The sequence below is a fragment of the Podarcis bocagei genome (genome assembly GCF_964188305.1).
Source record: "Podarcis bocagei genome assembly, chromosome: 10".
Classification (NCBI taxonomy): domain Eukaryota; kingdom Metazoa; phylum Chordata; class Lepidosauria; order Squamata; family Lacertidae; genus Podarcis; species Podarcis bocagei.
The window spans coordinates 18,632,955-18,643,981 of record NC_138135.1 but is presented as its reverse complement, the minus strand read 5'-3'; the positions used below and the strand labels follow the sequence as shown (position 1 = coordinate 18,643,981).

The following is an 11,027-nucleotide window of genomic DNA, read 5'->3' as shown; positions in this document are numbered from 1 at the left end:
AGTCTTTCCATATCTTATCTTTCATTTGCTTGTTTCCCTGACCTCCTCACACCTCCTTTTTTTGTATTCCAGTTCAATTAGTTAATTCAGCAAATCCTTTCCCTCTTTGATTTTATCTTTATCTTTTATCTTAATATATTATAACTTTAGGTTATCACCTGTTAACAATCCATTTTTACATATTCCTTTATAATATTGCTGCTAAAAACCACTTAACTTCAATCCAACATCATTCTTTCTGTAAATAATCTTTAAATTTCTTCCAATCTTCTTCCACCGACTCTTCTCACTGGTCTCGGATTCTGCCGCCCCCTAACCACCTTTAACTGGTACTTTAATTGCTTTTGCACTTTCTTTTCATGTTAAGCTGCCCTTGAGGATTATTCATGTATTTAGTTTTTTTAATAACAACAACAAGGTTCCAGCCAGGAAAGATTGCATTTTGAAAGATGAATGAATAAATGGGTTAAAACAAGGAATTGTTCACATACAGTATTTCCCCCGCAGCTGTAGGCTGAAGTGGTACAGTCCTCCCAACCACATGAGGACCCTATCGCATCCTTCGCTTTGCTTCACCCTGTTGCGTCAGAGTACGTACGGCGGTGTGCGCCCAATGGGCCCGCAGGGGCCTGAGGAGGGTTCCTCCCCCTCTTAAAGAAACAGCCTCACAAAAGGGATTGAGTGGGGGGGGGGCGGAGTTTAATCCCAACAGTCGCTTTCCTATTTCTCCCACTTTCTTAGCTCCGGGTTTAAAATGATTGCGAGCTATGTATATGATATGGGGCTGACAAAGCCAATTGTACGGGTTCGAATCCCATACCTATCCCTGGTTGGAACATAGGACCCTCGGGGTCCATTCCAACGCTACATGTCTATGATTCATAGTTCTATGATTCACATATATCACTTGGTCATCTAAAATATATAGATATAGATCTGGAGAGCAGGAGCGCCGCTCCATCCCCGAAACTCTATGGTTCTCTAGGGCGAAACCGGAAGCGTCGCTATGGTTCCCTTCGACCTGGGCGCGGACTTCCGTCAGCGGCCATTTCTGACGACGTCGCTTCCGGCGCCGGCGTCGCCTTATCCCTCCCTCCTTCCCTTGGCGGCCAGAGTGTTGCGCGTGGCTGTGGGCGAGCGGCGTTTCCCCGGCGTGGCCGCCTTCTCCGCCCCTCCCGCGGCCTCTTTTCTCCCCTCGCCCTTCCTCGCGTCGCCCTCCTCGTCCTCCTCTCCCCCCGCTGCTCCTTCCCTCCCGCCGCCGCCATGGCGATGAGACAGACCCCGCTGACGTGCTCCGGCCACACGCGGCCTGTGGTGGATTTGGCCTTCAGCGGCATCACCCCCTACGGGTACTTCCTCATCAGCGCCTGCAAGGGTGAGGCGAGGGGCCGGCGGGGGCTTCTTTGCGAGGGGTCGGTGGGTGGCAGGCATGGATGTAATACTGCGAATTCTCCTGTTTCAATAATAATAATGATAATTCAAGTTTTTATGTACAGGTATTCAGAAAAATCTATGTTTTTATGTACAGGTATTCGGAAAATTAGGCTGCGAACCGCCCTGAGATCTATGGATGAAGAGTGGTGTACAAATATTCTTAAGAATAAGAATAATAAGCAACTGACTTTTGGGTTTGGTGGGTGTGCGTCAGTAAACGAGGGGAATTAAGACTAAGAGAGCTGACTGGGGGCGGGGGTGCTCGTGTAATCTCACTGTATACAAGTTGTACAAGTGACAATAAAGTATTTCATTTCATTTCAATCTTCTGCTTTAAGGGAGCCTTCAGATCTGGGAACAGAATCTTTCTTAACAAACCTCCTTCATGCCTGGGTGTGTCCACAGTCCTATCTTTCTTTTATGCTGCTTGACTTGCCAACCTCCCCCAAAACATCTGTATACACTTACATGAGGCTGTTAATCACAGGATTGTGGGTTCGAGCCTCACACTGGGCAAAAACATTCCTGCGTTGCAGTGGGTTGGATTAGGTGACCCTCGAGAGTCCCTTCTGACTACAGTTCTGCGAGTCTATAAGTGTTGAATCAAACATTGCTGGAACAATACCGCAGCGGTTTATACTTTATCTTGGGTATAAGGTACATTGAACCGAAATCGCTGCAAGAAAACGTTTACTTTTAATGAAAGCAATTCCTCTCCCCTGTTCTCCTTTCCCTGCCTTGTCTGTGGCCATACTACTTGCTACTTTCAGATCCTTGCTTTTCTGGGAAAGCTTTTGGAACAGCCTCCTTGCCCAAATGCCATGTTGTGTTAATATTTAAGAAGCGGGTCCTCCAAGTCATGTTTGTGCTTAAGGTACATCCTTCACAGGGAAAGCTGTTAAGCTGGAGTGTGTGTAAATAATAATGCTTCTACACCCTCTTTGTACCTGCTTTCCCTTTATTCCCCTTACTCTGTTGTTTCTGTTTCCAGATTGTAAGGCCCTTGGGGGTAGAGACCTGTTGAAGCTGATGTTTGTAATGGACGTAGATGGTATTATGGAGACAACAATAAGCCATTTTGTTAGTCACTTTATTTATCTCTTGGCACATAATGTGTCTGTGCCTAATATTTAACTATATGCATACCATGGTTCTGGTTATAGAATAATAGAATTGTAGAGTTGAAGGAATTCTAGTGTCATCTAGTCCGACCCTCTGTGATGCAGGAATCTCGACTAAATCATTCAGAAACATTGCTGAAGTCAAGCTGGCCAGTGCCTGGATAGGGTATTGTCTGGGAAAGCTGTGTCTAATGCTTTGAGTCTTTAAAGTTTATTGTTACACTGTTAAATGATGCAAGGGCCACCAGAGCCTTCCAAATATTGTTGATGTATTAGTTCCATTATGGTATAATTTTTTTATATAAAAAGTGCATGCATATCCATTATACACTGGGCACTTGAGCCACCATTCAGTGCTGGATTAAACATGCTTAATTGAGCTTGAAACACCCCTAAATCCTGTAATGGATTGTGGCCTTTCAATTAACTTTTTTGCTTGGTGCTCTTGCAAGCAGACAGGCAGAGCCATCAGGATTTGTTGTGGCGAATGGAGCAAAAATTCCTGGTGCCGCCCCTCTGCACATATAAAACTATGTTGAATCTGTCAACCTGAGAAAAGAGACAAGTTTCTAAACATTTCCATAAACTTATTTGCAGTGCTGCCTTAAAAGATCATAGGTGATTCCCCACTCCATCCTGGCAACTGAGGGGTAGTAGGTATGATCCATCATCCTGGAATAACCTACCTTCAACCTCTGATTTACCACCTGAACATTTATTTAAATCAGAGCTTGAATATGAATTGTCAGTCCCCCACATGATCTTGCCTTGATTTTTCCTTCTGTAAATAAGTGGTTGTGTAAAAGCAAGTGTTCTTTGGTGGATGAAGTTCATATAGAAGAATAGTGACATATATATATATATATAGATGACCACGGAAGCCTACAGTGGGTTTTGCCCAAACCTCTTGCTGGATAATCTCTCCTGAATCCTAATTTCACAGATACTCTTTGTATGATTATTTGATATAGATTGTTGGTTGATAAACTAAACTCCTATGTTTTACTTCTTTTTTCTTTTTGTCTAGATGGGAAACCTATGCTTCGCCAGGGTGACACAGGAGATTGGATTGGAACATTTCTGGGTCACAAAGGAGCTGTCTGGGGTGCCACTTTGAATAAAGATGCCACTAAAGCAGCTACAGCAGCTGCAGATTTCACTGCGTAAGTGAAAGTCTTGTATCTAACACCAAAACCTACCCTGTTCTTTACTACTACATTTGCAGCTCACTTAATGCACTTGAATCTCTCCCCCCCCCCCTGCCTGCCCCTGGTGTCTCAATTTTTTAAAAGCTGTGTAAAAGCATTATTTTAAGTCTGGAATATATCATATCAATAGCTATGTTTTTTTCTTTTCAGCAAAGTGTGGGATGGTGTTTCGGGAGATGAAATAATTACCTTAGCCCACAAACACATTGTCAAATCTGTGGACTTTACTCAGGTAAAACAGACACTAAATATCTTTGTTTCAGGGCTAAATGCCTGCCTTTGTTTGCCTGTGTTTTTCTCAAGGGCATCATACGAACAGCTTCATATTCCTAACTAGTACTGATTTTATTAGTATTAAATAAAATAATGATAAATGAAATAGTACTGATTTTAAAAACCAGTTTCTAAAAGTAGTGAAGTTTAATTACTGTTGCACCAATGAAAACAATGACTTTCGTTTTCTGTTCTAGGACAGCAATTACCTGCTGACAGGTGGGCAAGATAAACTGTTGCGTATCTATGACTTAAGCAAGCCAGAGGCAGGTGGGTTTTTACTGTTAGTAGGTGAAACTAATTATTATAATTTCTTTTTGAAATTCTTTTGCATCCGGTTACACTATTTCAGGGTTGGGGAGCCTCTTCGCAGACCAGCTTTGACAGGTGGGCAGAACAACCCAGCTGTCAATCCCATTGTTCTGATGTCACATGATTGACAGGTGGGTGTCCCACCCATTTGTCAAAATACTTGTGTGGGGTGTGCAGAAGTGATGGGGATGGGAGAAGAGACAAGTCATTTTTGCCAGTAAAGGTAATGGAGGAAACACTTTTCCTTTCCTGCCTTTTGCAAGCTGTTGCCTTTCCTTGAAAGCACTCCCTTCTTCTCACCCCCCAAAAAGAAAGTGTGTTTTGGATTTCCAGGCTGCATTGGAGATTGGAGTAGGGTAAGGGCACATCCTTACTTATTAGTCCTCACACCCTGCTGTATGTAGCAGTGAAGGCAGCAAAGAAAGTATACTGTGCTTCTTCCGTTTCTGCCTCATTATGATGTCCAACAGAGCTTTTCCGGGTAGCGTTGATCCTCTCACTGTATGGTCCGAAGGAGGTGGTGGAACGGACTGTAGCTCACTGTGACTTGTTTGCAAAGCATTTTGAGAACAAACTTATTGCATCAGCCGGAATCTTGACTATGCTGTTGTAGCAGATGAATCTCAAGGGGTGTCTGGCCCTGTTGTGTTGGGTGAGTTTCAGCTAGTAAGTCTTGAGGATGTGGACAAGGTGCTCAGAAAATCACTCCTCAAGAAACCCTGAATTCAGAAAATCTTAAGTAACTACCAGCCAGTCGTTAATCTCCCCTTCTTGGGCCAGGTTCTTGAGCGAATGGTTGTGGACCAGATCCAGCCGCCCTAGGAGGAAACTTGATTTTCTAGATCCATTTCAATTAGGGTATATGCCTGGTTTTGGTACAAACTGCTTTGGTTGCCCTGTATGCTTCTGATCTACTTGTGGTTATGCTGCAGCTACTGCAGTTCATTCACAATAAGTTTGGGAATTTGCACTGAAGATCGTTTCTCGCAGCCCTTTGCAATTACACGATGTAGTTATATGCAAAGAAATAAAATATCTCATGTGTAGTGCTTACCTGTATTGCCACTATTCTCTCAGTAAATCTGCTTGGTATTGATTGTAAGTCATGTAGCGAAAACTACCTTGATGATGTGCATGGCTAGAAGAGATCTTTTGAAATAACACAGTATTTCCCCTACTGTTTAGACCCTCAAATCGTCAGCGGCCACACGTCTGGGATTAAAAAGGCTCTGTGGAGCAGTGATGACAAACAGATCCTTTCAGCAGATGACAAAACTGTCAGGTAGGAAGGAACAAATATCCCCCTTTCACCAGAGCTGCCTTTTGTGTTTCTGGATTTGGTGTTCATTATAGGGCCCTCTTTTGAATTCAAATTCAAAAGTGTGCTCTGTCCTAGAACCATAGAATTGTAGAGTTGAAAGAGTCGTAAGAGTCATCTAGTCCAACCCCCTGCAGTGCAGGATTCCCCCCCCCCCACCAGTGTGGGGCTCAAACTCACAACCCTGAGATTAAGAGTCTCAGGCTCTATTGACTGATCTATTCAGCAGAGTATATGTCTCACAATACAGTACCCTGCACCAGGAAAGGACAGACTTAAATATTGCTGTATTTACATAAGGTATACAATGCTTAAGTTCATAAAAAGCTGCCGTTTGTTTGCCAGGCTGAGAAGCAAGAAGAATCACAGAGCTTCTTGGGAGGGAAACCGTGAAATGCTCTTAAGCCATACTGTAAATGTCTTGGGGAGGTGATGACAGTGTAGGGAAGCATGCGACCCAAAGGGCTTTGGAGATCTAACCTATGGCGCTGGTCTTGTGATAAGCTAAACAGATTTTTACCTTTGTATCTCTGATGCAGACTCTGGGACAGAAATACATTTACAGAAATAAAGGCAATAAATGTTGCTATGTCTGTCAGCAGTATGGAATATATTCCAGAAGGGGAGATAATAGTAATCACCTATGGAAAAACAATCGCCTTCCACAGTGCAGAAACGTAAGTTGAGTTTTTGATGTGGTTAGTTCTGAAAGAAACAAACTTAATTGGCAACTTTTTGGAGTAGCGTAAACAGATGAGAAGTGTGTGTATATTGCCATACTAGATCTAATATATATCCCTTCAGAAATACTTTGTTTTATCCAACTAAGTTCTTTTCGGAGGAGACCCATTGAAATTGATCAACCCAGGTTAGTCATGACCATTAATTTCAATGGGTCTGTTCTGAGAACTAGCATTGGATATAATCCTTAGTTCTTTGAATTCTGAAGAAAGTCTCTGTAGTCTTGATTAAGGACGCGCAGTTCATCATTCAGATTGGAAAACTTTCACAACCTTGGTTTTTCTCCTGTGAGTGAAATTGTTTAATCTTACTTATTTTTAAAGCTTACCTTGCTTTTAAATCATAATTTCTGAACCTGCTGCCAAAACATAAACATAGCAAAAACACATCAGTATAAACACAAAGCACTAAAAACACCCAAAATGAGAGTGGCACTAAAATCAGCCAATTAAAAGCCTGGTAATATACAATGAAATGCAGCCATAAAAATCCAGTTAATCATACAACAACTAGCACAAAATATTACTATTGCTAGAACAGGCAGAAAAATCCGAGAAGACCCTGGCTTAGTAAGTGGGTGAAAGTCCTCTATGGAATTCCACCTTTTGTGGGTTTGGTTTTTTTAATGCATTGGTATATGGTTCTGTGGAGAGTCCAGTTCTAGCTTTTAATGCCTTTTCCTTCCCTTCTTTAGTCTGGAACAGATTAAATCCTTTGAGGCTCCTGCAACAATTAATTCTGCATCCCTTCACCCTGAGAAAGAATGTCTAGTTGCGGGTGGCGAGGACTTTAAACTTTATAAGTATGATTATAATACTGGTGAAGAACTAGGTATGTTCCAACAGGTTTCGAAATACCTCCAGAGCATGTTTTTATCATTTGCATTCTTGTTAAAATATAAAACCTGCTTAACTGGTCATTCCAAAGGTTGGAGCCTTCAGGTTTTCTCGTGATCAGTATAATGAAGAGACGGTAACTTCCTAAGCCATTGTTATAAAGCCACATTTCATTTTACTTCTCTTGGTCTGTGTGTATGTGTGTAGGCTCACTTTCACAAACTTCCTCAGATTGTCGTTGCACTTCAGTCAGAACAGCAGGCTTTAATAGGATTAGTTAAATTTGACCTTGACTGTAATTGCTGTCCAGATAACCAAAGTTGATCAGTCTTTGTATGGCTAAGATCCTAAAGAGACAAATGTGATGCGCAACCATCTCTTGTTACTTTCCAATCGTTCCCTACTGAGGTGGTCTTTCCCTACACTCACGTCTTTTATTCAGTGCTGGCTGCTGGAAGAAATGAGGTGCAAGAAGAATGGGGGGAACCCTATGCATACTATTTAGTGGGGAGGTAAGGGAAACCCAAAAGAAGTACTGTATTTTTCGCTCCATAGGGCGCACCTAAAGAAGCCATAGCCCCGTGCAGCCTCTCCCTGCCGGAGGGGCTGTGCGCGGCTATCCCTGAAGCCTGGAGAGCGAGAGGGGTCGGTGCGCACCGACGCCTCTCGCTCTCCAGCCTTCAGCGAAAGCAACACGAAGCCTCCAGAGCACGGAGGGAGCGCTCCCTCTGCGCTTCGGAGGCTTAGTGTTTCTATCGCTGAATCCAAGGAGCCTGCATTCGCTCCATAGGATGCACACATTTCCCCTCAATTTTTGGAGGGGAAAGGTGCGTCCTATAGAGCAAAAAATACGGTACATTCCCTGGTAACAACTTCTGACCAGTAGGAGGCATGTAGCCAGGCCAAGGGGAAATGAAATCTAAGAGCTTGCAAAGTGGCTCAAGTGTTGACTAAGAATTATTCATGTTCTGGGAACTTTTTAGCCTTCTAATGTTTGGCCTTGCAGGTTGTCTTCTGTGCATAGCTGTTGGGTAAGGAATATCTCAAGCTAAGCAAGTGCCCAGATTGAAGCTTGAGTTTCTGATTCTAGTGACCCTCCGATAGCTGCAGGCAGTTCTTTTTGATGTTGCCATGCTGAGAGTAAAATGTTTAAGGAAACTTTGTGGTTGCTGCAGTATCACATTCACGTTTGGGTGGCAAGCCATACCCTTAGTGGTGGATGACCTCTCCATATCACACAAAGTAGGTGGGGGCTTCTTCATGTTATAAACAGTTGGGCCCTCATTACTGTCCTCCTATGACTTGGACCGGTAAATTCATTTACAAAACCCAACCGCTAAGGAACCAAGACATTATTTTTCTTCCTGAATTCCTAAGCCTACATGTTAAAGCACATTCATTCCTTGTTGCCTGGAAATTCATTGATTTGTCATTTCCCTGCAGAATCTTACAAAGGGCACTTTGGACCTATTCACTGTGTCAGATTTAGCCCAGACGGAGAGTTGTATTCTAGTGGCTCTGAGGATGGAACGCTAAGACTGTGGCAGACAACAGTCGGGAAAACATATGGTCTCTGGAAATGTGTGATCCCTGGTAAGAACTGATGGAAAAAAAGTGCACCGTAAAATCCAAGACGCTAATATTTTTCAGTGCATTTTTATAGTAATAATCTTACTCCGTTACTTGAATAGCTTGGTGGCATTTTACTGAATTGCATACCAGCAGAACATCTTTTAACTTATCAGTTAAGGCCTAGGTAGTAAACCTCTGGACTGTCCCTGTTTATAGAGCAGGTGTGAGCTCACATGGTGGGTGCTTCTCTACACCAAAGAATGAAACAAATCTGCCCACACAACAGACTTGTGGGTGAGAAGTCTAGATGGAGCTTAATCTTCCTGCTTAACATTTAGTTTTCTCTGTGGTTGGTTTTTGTGTGTGTTATGGATCAGCATTGATTGCTGCGTGAGCCCACAGAAGCCATCTTGAGGAAGAGGGTGCAGCCTGGACAAAGCTTTGCTACCTTAGAAGTATACATACTTCATTTTAGTTCCTGATTTTTCAAAAATTTATTTTTGCTGCTGTTGGCCTTCCAAAATTGGAAGAGGACACCAGGCCACCTTTTGATCACGTCAATGAGTTACTTGAAATTGGCTCATAAAGCATAGTATTCGTATAGTGGAAAAGCACACTGGTGAATTCAATAAATACAGAAGAGCAGTGATGCCATTTGCTTGGTGAATTGCAGAATTCCTGCAGTTCTGCAGCAGACATTTACACTTTTTGCAACAAAGTTTGGCATGTTTGAGCATACGAAAAGAGGACTCTGTTTTCTTTCCCTGTAGAAGAAGAAGGTGTAGAGCTGGCGAAATCAAAGGCCAACCTTCCAGGAACTGCGGAGGAAGACCTAGGTAATGAGCTGACAGCTGTGCTGGGGTCCGCCGAGTAATTTAGATAATGGCCTCAACATACGTTTTTACCGTGTAGTGTGTTAAGTGAGTTGGGGGGAAGCGGGTTGTGGGTGTGGAATAGGAACCAGTGTGAAATGTTCAAACACTAGAAAGTAGTGATCCATACCCCCTACCCCATGCTTAGCCATGTAGGTTCAGGAACTTCAAAAACCAAGTGAAAGAGTGCAAGGAAGACCCTTTTGGACAATCAAGTGGCGGCCGAGAAGCAGCTAGCTCCTTGTGATCTGAGATGGCTCCAAGGGCCGCCTAGAAGTCATAGCAAGGAAGTCTCCCTCCATTTTAACAGTGAACAGGGACAAGTATGTACCAGATGCTGCTATTGTGGCCAAAACAGCATTGCTAAAGCCATGATTGGGCCGCACACTTAATGAGTGCAATGCTGTTTGTTAAGTATAGATAAGAGTACCTGAAATAATTGCGTGACAGAATGCTTGAATAAAGTAGATGAATTTATGTGCCTGCTGAAAAATAATTATGTCGGTGTTTCCTTTCTTGACTCTGCAGAAGACCTTGGCTCTGAAAACTCAGATTCCATCTACAGCACAACTCCTGAAGTTAAGGCTTAAGTTCACAGCTGTCAATGGCAACATATGGACATTTTGAGACTAAATCAAGGAAGCAGTGGAATGCAGCAGCGTCCCAGGGTGCACACTGTACCCCAAGGCAAAGATGGGCAGTAATTGATGAGAATGTATTGGAACTGGCTGTCTTTCAAGAGAGCTGAGAGTATTGAATGAGATGTAACGGTTTTTCGCTATCTTCTAGCGCCACTGCCTGTTGTATGTCTGAATGTAACATGGCAGCCGAGACCCAGTTTCTCCAACTGTGGTTAACTCAGTATAGTGTTAATAATTGAGGAGAAATGTAATGGCTTCTAGTAGAGTGTTCTCTGAAAGTGGAAAGAATTGGCAAAAAGATAGGGTTATGTGGAAAAACAGCGGATTTGGTTTTTTCCCCTTTTGTTGTACACCACATCTAAATAATCTGTTTTCAACCATCTAAATAAATAAAATGCCTCTACAACAACCCTCTTTAGAGAGCTTATAAATTGTACAAGCTAACTCATCTGTTCACTAACAGCACTGAGCATTTTTGAGGTTTTAATGAGATAAGTCTGCTAAGACTGGTGGTAGTTTTTGCATGTAGGTGGCTGAATTCGCTTCTGCTTCAGGCTTTTATTTTCCCCACTCCACCTTGGCGAATTTATTTAATCAACCTTCTCTCTAAAATAACAATATTGGGCCAATCTTCCATCTTAATTTCTCCCAGTAGCATCCGCTTTCTGCACCAGAAGTAAGTTTTGTTTCCCCCCGATT

The 11,027-nt window shown here is 42.8% G+C and overlaps 1 protein-coding gene across 1 annotated transcript; it reads left to right on the top strand.

Annotated features, from left to right (window-relative positions):
- Positions 1-1,069: 1,069 nt before the first annotated feature.
- STRAP (serine/threonine kinase receptor associated protein) lies at positions 1,070-10,737 on the top strand. The gene is made up of 10 exons (XM_081210428.1): positions 1,070-1,375; positions 3,583-3,718; positions 3,914-3,995; positions 4,234-4,306; positions 5,534-5,630; positions 6,206-6,343; positions 7,102-7,238; positions 8,687-8,836; positions 9,586-9,651; positions 10,216-10,737. Exons 1-10 carry the CDS (start codon positions 1,264-1,266, stop codon positions 10,275-10,277), a joined length of 1,053 nt encoding a protein of 350 aa, XP_081066554.1. The 5' UTR covers positions 1,070-1,263; the 3' UTR covers positions 10,278-10,737.
- The last annotated feature ends 290 nt before the right edge of the window (positions 10,738-11,027 follow it).

Coding starts and splice junctions, on each gene's coding strand:
- STRAP (XM_081210428.1), top strand. CDS start 1,264: ATGGCGATGAGACAGACCCCGCTGACGTGCTCCGGCCACACGCGGCCT. Junction 8,837..9,585: donor CTGGAAATGTGTGATCCCTG/GTAAGAACTGAT, acceptor CTTTCCCTGTAG/AAGAAGAAGGTGTAGAGCTG. Junction 9,652..10,215: donor AACTGCGGAGGAAGACCTAG/GTAATGAGCTGA, acceptor TTGACTCTGCAG/AAGACCTTGGCTCTGAAAAC.